The 18,424-nt window shown below is 38.6% G+C and overlaps 1 protein-coding gene across 1 annotated transcript in view; it reads left to right on the top strand.

The window, feature by feature from the left end:
• Positions 1 to 18,424, top strand: part of otog (otogelin) — a 50,680-nt gene that overhangs the window by 6,983 nt on the left and 25,273 nt on the right. Inside the window, exons 9-28 of the mRNA XM_086143954.1 lie at positions 221 to 351; positions 653 to 759; positions 865 to 974; positions 1,813 to 1,938; positions 2,234 to 2,342; positions 3,019 to 3,065; positions 3,827 to 3,972; positions 5,611 to 5,743; positions 6,174 to 6,351; positions 7,270 to 7,394; positions 7,747 to 7,959; positions 8,063 to 8,228; positions 9,177 to 9,251; positions 10,987 to 11,030; positions 11,297 to 11,462; positions 15,681 to 15,788; positions 16,401 to 16,539; positions 16,912 to 17,046; positions 17,214 to 17,360; positions 18,052 to 18,171. Coding sequence (XP_086000080.1) covers positions 221 to 351; positions 653 to 759; positions 865 to 974; positions 1,813 to 1,938; positions 2,234 to 2,342; positions 3,019 to 3,065; positions 3,827 to 3,972; positions 5,611 to 5,743; positions 6,174 to 6,351; positions 7,270 to 7,394; positions 7,747 to 7,959; positions 8,063 to 8,228; positions 9,177 to 9,251; positions 10,987 to 11,030; positions 11,297 to 11,462; positions 15,681 to 15,788; positions 16,401 to 16,539; positions 16,912 to 17,046; positions 17,214 to 17,360; positions 18,052 to 18,171 — 2,525 coding nt within the window. The remainder of the gene's footprint in view (positions 1 to 220; positions 352 to 652; positions 760 to 864; positions 975 to 1,812; positions 1,939 to 2,233; positions 2,343 to 3,018; positions 3,066 to 3,826; positions 3,973 to 5,610; positions 5,744 to 6,173; positions 6,352 to 7,269; positions 7,395 to 7,746; positions 7,960 to 8,062; positions 8,229 to 9,176; positions 9,252 to 10,986; positions 11,031 to 11,296; positions 11,463 to 15,680; positions 15,789 to 16,400; positions 16,540 to 16,911; positions 17,047 to 17,213; positions 17,361 to 18,051; positions 18,172 to 18,424) is intronic.

The following is an 18,424-nucleotide window of genomic DNA, read 5'->3' as shown; positions in this document are numbered from 1 at the left end:
AAAATATATATACATATTTTTTTCCTACTGAGTAACTATTGGGTATTAGCAAGAATAACATGAACAGCAAATGGGTGATTTGTCTTGTGTGAAATGATCTAAGGACAGTAAAATCAGACTAAAACACAGAGCATACTAAAATTAAAACAGTTCCAGAGAGAAACTGCCTCCTAATAGTTTTATATGTTTTTGAGGGATTATTCTGTTCTCAATCTCTCAGGCATTCTGGCTCATGACTTAGAACTCTTTGGGAACAGTTGGGTGGCGCCAGAGCCTCACAAGCCCCAATGCCCTGGGGTGCCCCTTGGCTTCTCATCTCCCTGTTCTGCTGTTGATGCTCATATTCTGCTGGTGAGTCCCTGGTTGTGTCAGGAATAGTCTAGCAGATGTTGTTTGTTGTTATATTTAAGAGAAAACAAATGCTTATCTTAGAGTAGACATATTTTGGATACACATTACAATCATAATGTGAATAGTGTAAAGTGACTGACACCATATTATTTGTTGATAAATGCACAGCATCTGAGGCTAATTCGTAGGCTCCAAAAATAGAAATGTACAGTTCATATATTGTTACCAGGCTTTTAGGAAAAAGACACATTATTTTGTTATTTTTAATAGTAATGTAATCTGCCTGTTTCTCTGGTGGCAGAAAGTGGAGGAGGTCTGTGCAGCGCTGCTGGACCCACCATTTCAGAATTGTCACGACATTGTCAGCCCACTGTCCTACATGGCTAGCTGCTCCAATGACCTCTGCATGTAAGAAGATCCAATCAGATTTTTATGTTGAGCCATGCTACACCAATTTTCCAAGGATTCTTTCTACTTGTCTGTTGTCAACTTATTGTTCTTTCTTTTTCGAAGGTCGGGTCTTGATGGTGATACTATATGCCAAGTGTTCAGCGAGTACGCCCGGGCCTGTGCCCATGCTGACCACCCCCTGCATGAGTGGAGGGACAGCTTTCCTCAGTGTTGTAAGTGTCCTCCTGGCTTGTTGCTTTAATAACGTGCCAATGTGGTTCAAGAGATCAATATCGTTAGGGTCTCCAATTGATCTACTGCATATTTTTGGACTGTGAGAGGAAACCGGAGACGCTAGGGGAACTCTGACAGGGGGCGAATCTGCAAATTTCACACAGAAGGGAACCCTGTCATATTTGATTTGATAAACAATGGAATAGAACATAGATAATCTATCTGTCTATCTGTCTGTCCCTCTTAATACATATCTTCACCAATTACCTCTTACCCGAGCACTACCCCAGTAATTGCACTTAGCCCCCCCCACACACACACACACACAAAACAAACAACCAAAAAAAAAAAGTGAAGAAATTAATGTATGTATGTATATGGTTTTGAAATGGCTATTTGGTAGTGGGGTGACTTCTGACTACTGACTACTGGTACTTTGGATCTTCGGCGACTGAATTGCACTTTTTGTAAGTTGCTTTGGAAAAAGGGTCTGAGATGAGATGAGATGAGATGAGAACAACTTTATTTATCCTGAAGGAAACTGTTGTGCCAGAGTTTCAAGTAAAAAACATAACAGCAATAGATAATAGTTGAAAGGAAGAAGAATAAGAATACAATGAAATATGAATTGTCTTAACTGTTAACTGTAACTACAAAGATTGAAGATTCCCTACGGCTGAGGGAAGAAATGACTGCCAAATGACTGTAATGTAAAATGTAATGTATCAATTGTATATCTATTGTTCTACAATGTGTTTATGTATGTGTGTACATAGATATCAAATGTCTTTATTGGAGCTGAATATTTTGTGTTTCATGTTCAATTTTTTCAATCAGCAAAGCAGTGTCCCCAAGGTCTTCAATACATGGAATGCATCAGCTGTTGCCCAGCAACCTGTAACTTGGAGCGAACATGTATCGATAGCAAGCTCGCTTGTCTTGATGGATGTTACTGTCCTGACGGTGAGTTTGCAATCAGATTATGTCTGAAACTGTTTTCTTCAAATGCATTTTTCATCCCTGTTTGTCTAAAACAACTTCTTAAACCACCACTTAATCTCAATATCTAATTTAAATCTAATCCAGAAGTTCCAATTATTGAGGCTAAGGCTCTCTTAAGACAGAGATGGGTGGCTGGAAATCATTTTATGAAATCAAATTGCTAGAAAACCTCATGTCGTTACTCTAAAGTTTCCAATTACAGGTATTGTTAACAATAACAAACTGCTTTTCTGTCTTCATTGTTGCCTCTTTTCAGGTTTGATCTATGAAGATGGAAGCTGTGTGCCTCACTCTCACTGTCCCTGCGAGCACCATGGCATGTTCTTTGCATCTGGGCAAACCCTGAAGGAGGAATGCAACAACTGGTGGGCAGTGCTTGACCTCTCTGTCTCTTCTCACATCATTCACAAACACAGTGTGATTGCCCTTTGTCATGTAACATGTAAAAAAAATAATATTCAATATTTCTTGTTTAAACATAATGTTTAATCAGAAAAAATGTGAAATGTGTTAGTAATCTCACCATCAAAAGATGACAAGAGAAATGAATAAGTGTTTTCTCATCTTGAAAAAAATGTAATGTATTTTTCAGTTGCTTAAAAAGGTACAAAGTTAAAGTTGTCTGTACCTTTATGTAATTTCTTAGTTCTAATGTTGGATCATTTTTGGCAGTTTAACACAGTATTTCTTTCTTTTTTTTTGAGAGAGAGAGAATATGAATGCAGTCCTCGAATCCCTGGAATATCTGTTTAGCTGTTTGTACCCCCTTTCGCTGGTAGCTCAGGGAACTCCTGACAATATGTATGACTAATGTGGCTTTGCTGAGGGGACATTTCCAACTTGACCTGTGTTTTAATGTTCTATTATTTGTTTTTGATGATAAATAAACCACTGATTAACAACATCTATATAACCATCACATATAAAAGCATGATACCTCCTTAAGCACACTGTTGTCTGACAACTTGCACAATTCTGCTGAAAAGCCAAACCTTTCATGCTCTCAGGGCCACCTGTCGATGTCTCTGCTATCTCTTTCAGCACATGTGTTGGGGGAGAATGGAACTGTACTGACTACAGTTGCCCAGGTTTGTCTCTTTTGACTGTAGCTGCTTACATTTTTACTGGCATGGTGAAGGGGAACGTTGTGTATCACTCCAACTAATGTTGCTAATGAAAATGTAATTTATACAGCATCTGTCAACAATATACTTGCTGATACTTTATACCAAAAACAGACAGTATAGTGAATTAGATTCAACCAAAAATACACTTATAATTATTATGTTTATATATTTCTTGAATATTCAAATTACGGGGTGATGCAGTGGCTGGCACTTTGGCCTCACAGCACGAAGGACCTTGGTTCGATTCCGACAAGGGGGCCTTTCTGTGTGGAGTTTGCATGTTCTACCTGTTTTTGCGTTGGTTTCCTCCTGGTTCTCTGTTTTCCTCCCACAGTCCAAAACCATGCAGTTTAATTGGAAAAAAATTAGGAAAATTGCCTCGAATGAATGAGTGAGTGAATGGTTGCTTGTCTATAGGCTCCAGCGACCCTGAGTGCAGGGTAAGTGGGAGAAGATGAATAGATATTCAAATTATATATCATATTACAGTGAGGTATGCATTGATGTGCAAATATAATTCAGTTTGTAAGTGAAACAGCTGGAAAAAAGACATCTCTTATTTCCTGATAGAATGCATTCTCTGTTTGAATGGGGGGATTCAATTTTCAATATGGTGTTTTTTGTAAATTCTATGGCTGGCTGTGTGTTCTCTGTAAAGGAGACAATTTATTCCACTGAGATTTTCGCATTAAATGAAGAAAAACTGTTAAATCTCTTTACAGGTGAATGCTCAGTGACAGGTGACATGCATTTCCAATCCTTCGATGGGCGAATCTTCACCTTCCCAGCCACATGTCAATATGTTCTCGCCAAGAGTCGCACTTCAGGAAAATTCACCGTCACCATCCAGAATGCCCCCTGTGGAGCTGTAAGTTATCTTTAATATGCCTTTATTCTATCAGATTAAAGTCCTTTGTCTTTCTAGCCCTCTGAAATGGGTCTGCATCTTAGCATCATATTGCCTCTGTTTGTTATCTTTCTATCCCTCTGAAATGGGACTCCATAATAGCATCATTTTGCATCTGTTGGTTTTGCGTTCAGGATGCTTCAATTTGTCTGTAATTTTGGTAATAACATCTTCAAGACCTCAGTAATTGCTGCTAGTTATGCCTGTTCAAGGGCCACACTTCTATGATCATAAAAAAAAAAAAAAAAAAAGACAAGAATTTTTCATTTGCCCTATGTAAGCTTCTATTTCCCAGGAGTCTTTCAACTGCTCAGCAAACAAGGGAGGTGGAAGGGGGGCAGAGGGGAAAAGGTGATATATAAGATCTCCCTCTCATCAGAGCAGAGGCCCAAGACCTCTAACAGCCAAGTGAACAGGATTACCTTATCTTGGCTGACTGACAGAGCTGTGGACAGCTTTGTATTGAAAAGGCATGTGAAGAGAGGCACTGGAGGGTGGGAGACTTGGACAGAGGAAAGGTTATGTGGAAACTGGAGGTGAATGATGGGAAGATTGCAGGAAGGATGGGAGGGGGGTAGGTGGGTGCTAAAACCTTTCAAGCCTGAGCGCCATCACTTATGAATGAGATAATGCCTAGAGGCAGATCACTTACTGTCAGCTTCTCAAATTTTTTTCTATATTTAAATATATCTGCTTTTACTTATTCACTTATTTACTCTGTGTGGTATCATATTATGATGTTTGTGGAACAGCATACCATGTCTTGCCGTTTATCTAACTTCCTTTTTTCCATAACAATTATAATTGCACCACGGAATTTTATTTACTTACATCTGAAAACATTTCTAGCCTTCACAAAAACTATTCTTTCACTTGACTGGTTGTTAATTTAAGTGTTAAGAGATTACAAAAAGACACACATATATATGTCCTCTAATTTGTTGGGCTGTTTAGCCACCTATATTCTTTACTGTAAAGATTTCCAGCATATTTTGAAACAGTTGTAAAACTGCAGGAGTCTGTGGAGCATTGTATTTCAGCTGAATATTGGGGTTCCTGCCGTGTCCCTAAACCAACACTCTGCAAACAGTCTCTACTGAATTGACAAAGTCTCTATAGCCTTGGGAGTTTGAGGTCTTTTAATGGTCAAATATTGATAACAGCCCTGGTCTATTCAGTTTATTTAGAGATTTAACAACCAACCGGTGGAACAAAACTCATCAGATGTTGTTCATTATCTTTGAGGAGTATTGGTCCCACTCTGATGGCCATGATTGGTAACAGTACTAAGAGGTCATGTCATGGTTCACACAACTTACATTTGCAAAATCATGATCGGAACCCAGGGGGGGAACAGGGGTAATTCCTATATGGGCAATATGTTTGGGTTAGCAAAAATTGGCATCTAACTTTAGTTATTATAAAATGCAAAATTAGGTAGCATTAATATGTGGCTGAAACTGCGGTGAAACTCCATTTCCACATGTTACCAGATATCCCTTGAAAAGTCATAATGGAAGTTTTCCTTTTCTCATCTGAATTGCTGCAGTTTAGGAAAATGGAGGGGAGTTTAATTAACCCATCTTCTCTCACTTGCAGAATCTGGATGGGGCTTGCATCCAGTCAGTTGCCTTGGTTATTGATGAGGATCCAAGGACAGAGATCACACTGAGTCACACTGGAGAAGTCTTCATGGCTGGACAGTTCCTTCTTACCCTGCCCTATTCTGATGGTAACATCCATCTTTCACAGCATCCCCACATTGCACTGTATCTCTCTTGTACTCGTCTGCCTTTCAGCTCTCTGTTTAATTTAACAGAGGGACTAAATGGCAGCTGATCTTTTAAAGAGATATGTTTCCGAATTTTGATAAATGAATGCTGGTGTTCTTATCACTCTGGCATTCTGTTTACTGAGTCACTCTTTTGTGTTCTTTTGAGCTGTGTGTGAATAATCAGATATTTCTGACCATATTGAAAAAGAAAAAGGCACCTAAAACAGTGTGATATCTACTATCCGATTGCCATTTTTTGTACACATGTAAAAAGGTCATGTTTCTATTTCATTACTGAATGAGGTTGCTAACATCTATTCGAGAGTAATTAGACAAAAAATTGTTATCTCTCTTCAGCTGAAAGCTTTCATGTATTACATTCTTGCAGACGTCTTCCACATCCAGGAGCTTTCCTCCATGTTCCTCCAGGTGAAGACTGCTTTTGGCCTGCATCTGCAGTACAGCTGGAAGGAGTTTCGTCTCTATATCCAGGCGGATGAGCTTTTGAAGGATGATACTCTGGGGTTGTGTGGTACCTTCAATGGAAACATGCAGGATGACTTCCTGTAAGTGGGTGCCAAGAGAACTTTGACCCTTCTAACACCTATTATTGCTGCCATCCTCAATTGTTATAAGAGAGGGCATCCTCTTGTTACAAAAGCAGAGAAGGAAATAATCTCTCACTTACACCCCTCTGTAAGGGGCACAAGCTCGCCCTCAAAAGCCTGGCTGGCTCTGTGATCGTCTCTTTTTGCCGAGCCAGATGAGCAACCAACTAGACAAGCCACTTCAACAAGGAATTAACTGTTAGAGAGAATAGGTGCTCCACTGTCCCATATCGTAATGGCTGGCCATAAATGGCGGATGTTGTCCAACAGATGTAAATGGATATACATCACTGTTAGTGCCTGAAGTGGTTTAAAAGAAGTTGAAATGAAAGCTCTAGCAATTCAGGAGTGACTGCGAGGACTTCTTAAAACCTTTGGGCTTTGTTTTACTCCAAGTTTGGTACTGCATAAGGAATTCTCTCATTCTCTTTGTGATGTTCTTTAGATTGTCTGAAAATAACAGTTACTTTGCATGTCCTTTTGAGCTTAATTCGGGTAAACAAATACAAAGACAATAATAATTGTTCACATATAGAAATGATAGCATTTTACATCTTTCTCAAATTTGTTGAATCTCTGATAGTAAAAAAAGTAAAAAATAAAAAAGTAAAATCATGTACCGAATATTTGAGACCAATGCTTTTACAGCTACATTAAGATTGGCGGGTGAGCAAATCACAAAAAGACCTCAAGTCAGAATCTCAAAATCACACACTGTTCCTTTCCTTTCAAGACAAACAGCTGACTATCTGTGGCTGAACTACTGAATTTAAAACATAGGCTATTTACTTTATATCAAACAAGATTGCATGAAAAGATTAACATGCAACATTGAACCTATCTAGTGTTAAGGTGAGGTCGTTTGGCTGCTTACAGATCACCATCTGGAATGGTAGAAACTACTCCTCAGCTGTTTGGAAATGCCTGGAGAGTCTCTTCAAGTTGCTCCTCAAGCCTGAGACCTCCTCACCTCGACCCCTGTGACACACACCAGCAGGCTGGTCAGTTTAGTCTTTTTCCTCCCATTTTTTCCTTTCCGTTTTATCAGTTCCTGTTGGACAAAACTTAATCAATATTGAGAAATCAGGAATAAATATTGATTTTCACCTGGATTTTATTCAAACTTTTCAATGTTCTATAACAGACTTTTCACTCTAACTTTGACTTCTGTTGCTTAGAACAAAGGTGTGAGTTTTATTTTGGTTGCATAGTGTAGAGGACTTTGCAATAGGTGCAAATAGCTAAATTAAGTGTCTGTTATTAAAACAAGGAACACCACTGTGACATGTTTTAATGTTCTTTTATTTCACTGTCCTCATAAATGTGATGGGAACCTCTTTTGTCCCTGTTCAGCTGTCTATGCCACAGAGATGTGCGACATACTGAACAGCAATCAGTTCTCCATCTGTCACAAGTACCTCAGTCCAATACCATTTTATCAGCAGTGTCGCTCAGATACTTGCAAGTGTGGAACACCCTGCCTATGCTCTGCGCTGGCTCATTATGCTCACCACTGCCGCCGATTCTCCATCATCATTGACTTTCGATCACATATACCCGAATGTGGTGAGCAAACTTTAGTCTAACCTTTGGAAGTTTGCAGACCTCATTTTTTATGTCACCTGAAATTACCTGAAGCTTAACCTTTTTTGTATGTCTGATGCTCCAGCGGTTACCTGTCCCGTCACCATGCAGTACGGTGCCTGTGTGTCCTCGTGTCAGCGCCGTTGCTCCACCCTTTCCAACCAGCAGCACTGTGGGGAGGAGTGTGAGGAGGGCTGTGTCTGTCCTGAGGGGTCCTTCTACAATCACAGGACACACACCTGTGTTCCCAGGTAAGGAAGTATAAAGGGCTAGAGGTTGAAAGAAGAAATAGTTTAACCTTCCTTTATATTTTTGAGTAAAGCAGCCCCTACATAGAGATAAAGGAGACACTTTAAGACTAAAATTAAATGACTGTTACATAACATTTAGTGTGTGTACACAGCCATTTGTAGAAGGTTGAGAAGTTTGTTAAACTGCTGGAGTCAGGCCATTGAACAAATCCCATCAAAGTGATATTTGTATCTGCTTAGAAGTTTAGGTCAGCCATTAAGTGGACAGCCTTGTTTCTTTTGTGTGGCTGTTGCAGAGCCAGAAGGATCTCTGTAATTGTGTACTCCCTCTCAGGCTGCTCTGCTATAGAAGACGTACAGCTTAATTCCTCTTAAATGTCCTGGGATTTTACATCCTAGTGGAGTGTGTTGGCTTACTTACTATGTGATAGAGTTACATCAAGGTATTCACTGTGAAACCCACCTTTCATTCTCATTCAGGCTGAGGACAACGCAAAAATCTGATAACCAGTGAGAAAGAACTTGTAGTACAGAGACCAATGTGCAGCATTGGTCTATATGTTACAGAGGCAGTGATCTATTTTACGTTTGCATTTATTATTGCATGAAGGAGTTTTCCCATTCAAAGGAAGTTATTGAGGGGGACTTGGCTCTGACCATTGTTGTCTAATCATGCAAGAAAAGTGGAAATATGGCTCTCAATGACCCCCTGGCTCCGTTATGCCAGGGGAAGCCCCAGCCCAAACCTAAATTATACTTTAAGTCTGCAGTTTCTTGCTGTCATCAATAAATTCAGGAGTTTAACCCTCGATGTTTCTGAGGGTTTTTCAAACTAATTATTTCTTGAGCATATTCAGTGTGCATCTAAGCACGAAAACAAACATGGATTTCTCATCAGGGTTTATGTTCTATGTTCTCTCTCATTGCTGTTTGCTTTTCATTTTATAGGAGTGAGTGTCCCTGCAGTTTCCTGGGGTCAGATCATGAAGCAGGAGATGTAATCATGACATCAGCAGGTGTTCAGTAAGATCCTGTCCATCTCTGTCTTCCATATCACAATACTTTGAACATTCTGTCCATCTTTATCAGTCATTATCATTTTTTGTCTTCTTTTATTATTGGCCAATAACTAAGCAGTGTGAGGCCTCTGGTGTAACTGTATTGATTATCATTCTACCAAATCAATAACATTTTAGATTTCAAATCTTGATTAAACACCGGAGGTGCTGATAATGAGACCCTTGCAAAAGCCTGCAAATTTGTCTCTTTTCCCCGAATTTTAGAATAAATACAGAAATATGCTGTAAAATCAAAATGCACTAAGTTTAAAATACCCCCCACCCGTTAATGACTGTATTAGATTCTCTTCACATGTGGTGAGTGGAGAGAAGAGACTTCAGTCAAGTTACAGTTTACATTCCAGTGTGCTGACGACGGATGAAGTTTGATTATTTGACATTATACAGCTGAATCTTGTTTCTCTATTTTTCTCTTTGATTCAGTTCTGAGCGAAAATTAAACAAATCCACCTTTAATTAGTTTTAAAAATCCTTCTGACATTAACATTTTTTACTATGAACATTTCAAGTAAACAAGACACTTTAAGAACCCTGTGGGGACGATTGTGGCTCAATTGTTAAGGCGGATGTCCCTCCTGTTAGATGTTTGGCAGTTCAATACTTGGCTCCTCCTGTCTAAATTGCTCCTGATGGTTTGTTTCGGACCTTGCCACATCAGTGTATGGGTGAATGTGATCCAGTGTAAAGCGCTATATAAATTTACCACTCGTCGACAGGAAAGATTGAGAAATCTACTCACAGTGTCTCTTGCTGACAAGAGGAAATCATTAAGAAAACTCAACACCACATCATCACCTCAATTAATGGCCTGCCAGCATCCATAACCAAAATCTGCATTTGTCCCCGTAGCCAAAAACAGGAAGTTTCAAGTGACACATTATTAATGAAATAGTCAAATATGCTCAGGTTTTACCAAGCTTTTGCTCTGTATTCCATGCCAGTGGATGTGCGAGAGCCTGTTCTATGCTGCCCTCAAGGCTAGTGACCTCACACATCATCATTACACGTCTCTTTTCCAATGATACACTTAGTAGCAAAGGCAATTTTACCAGTTAGTCATTAGATCTTGGTCATCAGAGTATCAGAAGACATAACTAAAGTATATATATGAATTTTTTAGATTAATCTGTTACTGTAAGCAGGTAGTTGATGAGGACACAGGTATCAACTGGCATGTCTAAAATCAAACTTTCTGTTTGTTGCAGCTGCATTATGCTTAGCCAATCATTTTGTATTTTAAGATTGGTGTTGGATAAAGATGCACCCTCAGTAATACAAAGAAAAAAGTGGTGCATCTTTACTTCATTGAAGGAACTCCCCCATTGTTTCAAAGTATTTAGTGTCAACAAAACATTTATTAATCAAAGTGGCAAAAGACATATGGGTTTTGGTAGTTGGTTACAAGAAAATGCTGTGTGAAAATGTATATCATCAACTTTTCACTCTATTAAGGAGCAGCCCTTCCCCTTAAATCGATATTTGCTGTGGCCTCTAAGAACTTCGTACTAATGGGAACCTTAACCTGTATCCTGATTGGTTGACACAAATTTTGTTAATGAGCTCTATCAAAGCCATTAGTTGTCCTGGTGACAGGATCCTCATCAAAACACTCTGCATCAAGCTCTTTGTCTTCCTAGAGTTCAGTCTTCTTCATATCAGATTGTATTTTGTTCTTTCAGCCTCTGTCAGAATGGCAAGCTTGTGGCCTTTGCAACAAACAGTGGTAAGTCACTTTCATCGTTTTTCAAATGCTGAATGTTAAGGTTGTGAAATCGCAGAATAACATGTGATGAAAGTCTGTGGAACACAAAAAATAATTTCATGAAAATATATATATGGATTGTGTTTCAACAATTCGGTGGATAACAAAAATAGGTCTTGTTACTTCCTGAATCAGTCATGGACCTGGCCAGAAGGTTAGAACTCAGGTACATTAATGGTCTTGACATGACTGTATATTACTTGTGATGGCCACTCATCTTTCCACAGACGGTCTGTGTCCAGATGGTCAGCTGTACAGGAACTGCTCAGGTGGAGATGACAGCATCCTGCGAGGAAGAGGGATGGCCTGCGAACGCACCTGTGAATCCTACCTACTCAACCTAACATGCTCGACACATGAACCCTGTGTTAGTGGATGCACTTGCCCCCACGGGTGAGTTACTATGATCTCTGCTGAACATGTGAAAACCATGTTTGGCCAAAAAACTATTCGATTCTTGAGTGGTGGATGCACACTTCTTATCTGGCCAAAAATGGAAAATAGTGGATTTAGCTGTAAAGATGATGTTACATCAATCAACACTACCATGTCATGGCGACTTCAGTTTGAGATCATGCTGAAAAAGTTGCATTTCATTTACAATAAATAGGTGTCATAACAGAGCAAGAAAGAAGAACTAGAAAAATAGTCCTATATATAGTGGATTGTCATTGATATTGATTGTGGTCACCAAATATTATGAACTGCATTTCACAAAATTGTGTCCTAATATCTTTAATGGTCACTAGTTGTGTTCGCTGGAAAAAAGTGATTAAAGTTGATGCAGCAAAAGACCATGACCTTTTTCTTGATAAGTAAAGGCTTCTAAATGAGTGTGTAGTCTTGGTGAAACCTAAAGCCTGCTGCGTCACTGAGGCTGAGATCAGGGGGAGGCCGGGCTATGGCCTCATTAAAGACTCTGAAAATGTCATATGAGCCAGGAATAATCTGGTTCAGGGCCCAAAACGCCCCCTTGTGCAGTGATGTGGTGACCTTTGCTTGACCACCATAAAGTAATAATTTTCACTTAAGTTTTTAGAAAATGCCAGAGGTACTTTTTCTAGCTATAATGTTGAGTGTTTCTCCAGCTGTTCAATTAAACAGAGATAAACAAATGTTTGTGTTCTGTATATATGTAATATTTCAGTTAAGTACCCTTAACTGAAATATATATATATATATATATATATATATATATATACATATATATACATATATAAAGAGAGAGAGAGCAAGAGAGAGCAAGAGAGCAAGAGAGAGAGAGAGAGAGAGAGAGATATTCTCTTCATTTCAATATTAGACCGATGGACATAATACGTTTTCTTGCTGAGATAATTAGGGTCTGTTTTGAGACATATTAGAGCCTCAAAGGTTGGTATCCGGTGAAGTGCTGAGATTGGCATGCTGGCATGTGAAACAGACCCTTTTTTGAGGAGGCAGGCATGCAACATCTATGTGCCCACTGATGTACAACGGGCAAACAAACTTAAAACCAAACACACACACATGCGCACAGCATGCTTTTTTTCAAAGCAACACTTGCTCATGTTTCACCAAATACAGACACAGCAGTCTAACAATTATAATCAGGACTTAGCACAAATATACAGTTACAGCTAAACATAGCACAGTGCTAAGACAGGCATACAGTTATTCATCACAACGAAAGCAGTGGTCATCAAAGTCAGAATAACACCTTGACCATATAAAAAGTCCAGCGAACTCAGTTTTGGCTGTTTTTTTGTTGTTTATCACTGCCACCGTCTGAGTTTTTAGATAAATCAAAGATTATTGGTGGGCCAACAGTCTTTAAATGGATGTGGACAGACATGAGGTAGATTATGGTCACTTGATCCTTGTAATCCTATGTTGCTGCCGGCCTGAAAAGGGGTTGAAGTGGTTTTACTCAGTGACATTGTCATCTTTTCTGATCAGTGACAAGCTAAATATTTCAATTTCTGATGCTTGCACAGATTACATTGAACACTATCTCATTCGTTTGGATATGGTCACCTGTTGTAATATTTGTAAAATGACACATTTTCATTGAGCTAAATCCTCATTCTTGCTCATCTGGCCACGATATCTTGACAGCGGTTATACTTCTAACTAACTCTAACTCTATTTTCCCCCTTTTTCAACAATTCTATATTTACCATGCAAAATTCCTGAAGATGATAAGTAATATGTATGGGTAATAGATTTGAGAAAAGGTGCTGTGAAGCGATCCATTTTGTGAGGAGAAAAACACCAGGGGAAAAGCTCTGAAACCGTATTCACTTGTCTTTATATCATAGCTTCAAAACGTTTTCCTTGTCCAAGTATTTTGTCATGTAGTTAATTCTGTTATGGAAAACCCTTTGGACAGCTGTGTCTCTGTTGGTAGAGTGGGCACCTTTCCAATCGGAATGTTGGCAGATTGCTCCTCCTGTCTGCATGCCTTAGTGTCCTTGGGAAAGACACTGAATCCCCTCTTTGCTTGGGATGGTCCAGGTAGAGCTTTGCATGGCAGCTCTGCTGTCATCGGTGTGTGTGTGTGTGTGTGTGTGTGTGTGTGTGTGTGTGTGTGTGTGTGTGTGTGTGTGTGTGTGTGTGTGTGTGTGTGTGTGTGTGTGTGTGTGTGAGAATCAGGGAAGAGATCCAGTGTGAAGTACTCTAAAATCGCGAGCTGTTGAAAGCTATATACTGTATGTGGAGACCATTTATTTGGAGTAATTTGAAGCATAGAAAAAAGAAGTCAAGACAGAATTCATTAGTTTGAAGAATTATTTTTAGAACCACATTGAAAAAGTATCCAGTTCCACACACAACACTTTCTAGCAAAACTTAACAACTACAAATTTTGCTCTGCTTCAAATCAATCTCATCATATGTTGAAGTACCTATAATCCCTGAATTGCTTTACTTCATGATTAAGGCCCTTCTCCTCTTCATCACATAAATACCAGGCTATTAATAGGATCACTAAGTGTTTTGCTTTGCGTCATTAAAACAAAGTTGACAGACAGAAATTGGTATTCGAGTAAAGAAACATCCCATGCTCATTTTACTCTTTGTCATTTCCACATCAAGTATATGAATCACCGATTCCTGCAAGGTGACCTTTATACAAACAAAGCCATTCCCTATGATGGAGGGGTGTAATATATCTCTACAAGTACAGCTAATTGAGCCTTGATTCCTCGGAGCTAGATGACAGCAGTTTTTAGTCATTCATACTTCAAGCTCAGCTCAGATTTAACACCCTAAATAGCACACGGGGCTGAATGTGGGTCATTTACATGCCCTATTACACCTATTTTTCTTTTTTTATAATGTTGCTTTCTTTGGTAACAGCAGACTGCTCCAGATTTGGGGACTAGTTTATTTAACAGCATTTTAGTAGCTGTAGCTAAAAACTTCTTTGAAAAAGTTTTATTATAATATTTTGTGGCCTGAATAATTGACCTCATTCTGAAGTGTTCATTATGTTTCCTGTGGGATATCTTTAGATCCATTTTATTAGCATGCTTGCACTGTCATACATATTGTAAGATATACATTATAACATATTATGAATTATTGATTAAGAAAGAGGGAATAAATCACACAGCTGTGTTTGATCCTCTTATGGCAACTTTAAGTATTCTCATGTATTTTCTGTGTCCACAAGCAAAAATAAAGCTTTTCATACCTATCGAATGTGGAAAACATTACATCAAAAGAAAATGTTAATTTTGAGTCCCATGTAACTTTCAATTTTCTCCTTATTTTCTCCTGTTTATCCAACCGTTCTTAGCCCAATCATTGTAGTTCCTACATAAGAATTTCAATTTAGATTAAAATAACATTTTCCTACATTTACTAATGTAGTACATATGTTGAGCAACATGTCATTAGAAATTCACATTTCAAACTAAAAAATCACCAAAGGAAAACAATTTGATGTCTCTGTGTAAGTGTCACAATTCCCCCCTATGGGTAGTTTGAAATGAACTCAGAGCAGGTATGATCACTAACAACCCTCACTCTACAGTAAAGCAATCAAGATGTCTGACTAACCAGAGTGCAACTCTGTCTTTGGACATTTACATTGTTTGATTTGATTTGATTGAAAAACAAGACTAGGTTTATTAGAAGCTCCAAATAATGTGCTTGCAGCTCTGGAGAGCAAGTGATTGTCAAATCTTTGATCATGGTAATTAATACAGCAGCTTGGCGAGTGGATAAAAGAATCTGTTAACACCATTTTATCAGGGATGTAACTCTACTCAGATGGACTGAGGGGGAGGGTTCTGGGGGGACCATTCAGTTTGTCACTTCATTGTTCGCACTCTTGCCAATTGATATAGCTCAACCGTGGATATTACAAGATACTTATCAGCTATGAGCCGAAAGAGAGATCCAGACAAAGACTGGTTCTCTCTTGACCTCTGAGAATCCTTATTGTCTGGATTTCTGGATTTTGATTGTTGATGTCAAATTGAAAAATGTATTTAGTCAATTTAAAACCATGTGGCAGATGCAGGATACTGGTCATGAATAGTTTGGATAAACTGCATAATCTTCCTTACTTGTGAATATGCAGCTGTGATTTTCTTTGTTGTTGTAACCCAACCTGTTTATCTCAAGCTTGCTGAAACACAGGGACGAGTGCTTTGAACCAGAGGCATGCCCCTGTCTGTGGAAAGGAAAAGAGTATTACTCAGGCGACAAAGTCTCCTCCCCTTGCCATCAGTGGTATGTTTACATCTTAGAAGGTTTTGCTGTAGACTGTCTGTAGACTGGCTTTGGACACAATTGCCACACTCTAAGGTCCCATCTCAAAATCTGGGTGTCTTTGTCCAACCTTAAATGGGACGTACTTTCTTTGCCTTCACCTGGCATCGACTGACAGTAGATATTGTCAGTAGAAATTTGGCAAATTTGTTGATTTGGGTAAATTTTTTTCTTAGACAGAATTTTGCATCAAAGCTGTGATGGGATTAGAGGCATGGCAAAAGTGTCTACCTGATATCCAAAATTTTTGTAATGTCACAGGGCCAAAATACAAGTCTGGAAACAGAACAGGCCCTTGTTTAGCTCTTTGATTCCCTCGGCAGTTCATTGCCGGTGAAAGGACAGACTCTCCCAGTGATTTCAGACATTCTCCCATCCTTGTATTTCTTTGCAGATGACAGCCTAATAGCGCTTTGAGTGGTGATTCAGCCTTTGACAGTTCACTGGCCACTTGTCTGCCTGCTGTTGCCCATTTACAAAAGAAGCCCTTTAGAAAACGGAAAAAAACAGCATTAAATGGAAACAAGATGATGATCTGGATACTGAAAGACTCACACACAGCTGTCTTTTTAGTGTTTGCCAACATGGGGTGTTCCAGTGTGTGTATCATCCCTGTCCATCAATGTGCACGGTTTATAGTGATCGCCACTACAGAACGTTTGATGGTCTGCAGTTTGACTACATCAGCGCTTGCAAAGTGCATCTTGTTAAGGTATGGGAATTATTTCTTTACAATAAGAGAGCCACAACTTATAGTAGCGTCTGAAGTTTGATAGGTGGGCCAGGGGGAGGGCGTAACATGAAAAATTTAAATGAAAATTATTTAAAATGTAAAATAAACCATTTAAGATGCTTTTAAATTGAAGATTATTGTTTTTATCGTTACCACGTATATTTCACGGTTATCCAGCTTATGACATTATTTCACCAAAATGATGATAGCTTATTTTGAAAAGGTCCATTCACGTAAAACCAGATAATTGTCATTGCTGTTTTCCACTTGAAGAAATGCATTAAAATGGTTAATGCAGCAGCAACTCTCTTAGCTTTGCCATCTGTGAAGTTGTTTTTCCTCCCTCTCCAGAGCAGTGCTGATGAGTTGCTCAGTGTAACAGCTGAGAATATTCACTGTTTCGAAAGTGGAGTCGTCTGTGGGAAATCGCTGCTTATTAACATCGCAGGCTCCTTCATCGCCTTTGATGATGACAGTGGCAAGCCAGTAAGAGTCACTTAAAAATGCTCTGTGGGACTTACTCCAGAGTCAAGAATCCCATTTTGTGCATAATTCTTTGTGTCTTAAAAATATGTGCAACTGAAGAGCTTTTGGCTAATTTGAGAAAATTATTGTAAAATCAAACAACTCTCTCTCTTTCTCTCTCCCTGTAGAACTCATCCAGTGTAATTAGAGAGAAGCAGAGAATGGTAATCTGGCCAGCTGGATACTTCACAGTGATTCATTTCCCGGAGGAGGACGTCACCATCCTCTGGGACCGCAAGACCACCCTCCATATCCAGGTTGGACCTCATTGGCAGGTACGCACAATACTGACTGAAAGGGGATTTACACAGTACTTAGTCATTGTCAATGAACAATCACATTATTTACTTAAGGTAGAAGTACTGTATTATCTTTTGACAGTTTTAAGATATAGTGTTTTTTTTTATCCCCAACAAGCAACTGTGAGAGCTTTTAATTTTGATTTGATTTGATTAATTTTTGATTAATGATATGAACAAATTTAAATACTTTTTATTGACTTATAGTGATATCTCGTAATATCATTATTATTATATATGTATCTCAATCCCCCTCTTAATGAACCTCTGAAATGAAGTGCAAAGCACATTTGAAAATTAAAGGAATCATTTCATTGAAAGAAAAATAAAGTTGTCAAATCATTCTGGCAAAAAGAGAACACATAACTTTAAAACTGTACTTTTGTAAACTTCGGAAAGTTACTTTACATCCCAATTTTACATCCTAATTGCATGGAATTTACAAATTATGAGGAACTACTCTTAATCAAACACAAATTACAACCTTGACGATGAAAGTGAACAATATTCATCATGTAAAACTGAAAGTCTTGTGAAATTAGGATTTATTAGGGTGCCTTTCTATTGCACTATATTAGTAAAAATTTTAATTAAATTGAACAGACTAGAGGTTGAATGAAAATGAGAAGAGATTAGATTAAAGTTCAATGTTAATCCTGTTAAACAGGGAAAGCTGAGCGGACTCTGTGGAAACTTTGACCTGAAGACAGTAAATGAGATGCGCACTCCTGACAGCATTGATGCTGCAACTCCACAAGAATTTGGAAACAGCTGGACTACAGCAGAAGTCAGTCTAGCATCATTCATTTTTTAAAATCTGAGATAACACATGTACATTGGTGCTTATGATTACTTATCTATTGATAGCAATAACAGTAATAAAGTACTATTAGTCAGTAGGTTCTTGTTAACTGTGAATGAATTACCCAGTTTTGTCTTAAAAGGGATTTTTCAGTGCTCAGCTTGGTCTGCCAGTAATACATTAGTAGAAGTCTAGTATAAGTTTAGTATAAGTCTAGTAGTTTTTTTTTATTACCTGT

This window comes from Fistularia commersonii, chromosome 3, assembly GCF_037954325.1.
Source record: "Fistularia commersonii isolate RoL2024-O1a breed Wild chromosome 3, RoL_Fcom_v1.0, whole genome shotgun sequence".
Classification (NCBI taxonomy): Eukaryota; Metazoa; Chordata; class Actinopteri; order Syngnathiformes; family Fistulariidae; genus Fistularia; species Fistularia commersonii.
The sequence above is the reverse complement of the archived record's forward strand: the minus strand, read 5'-3'. Positions and strand labels throughout refer to the sequence as shown.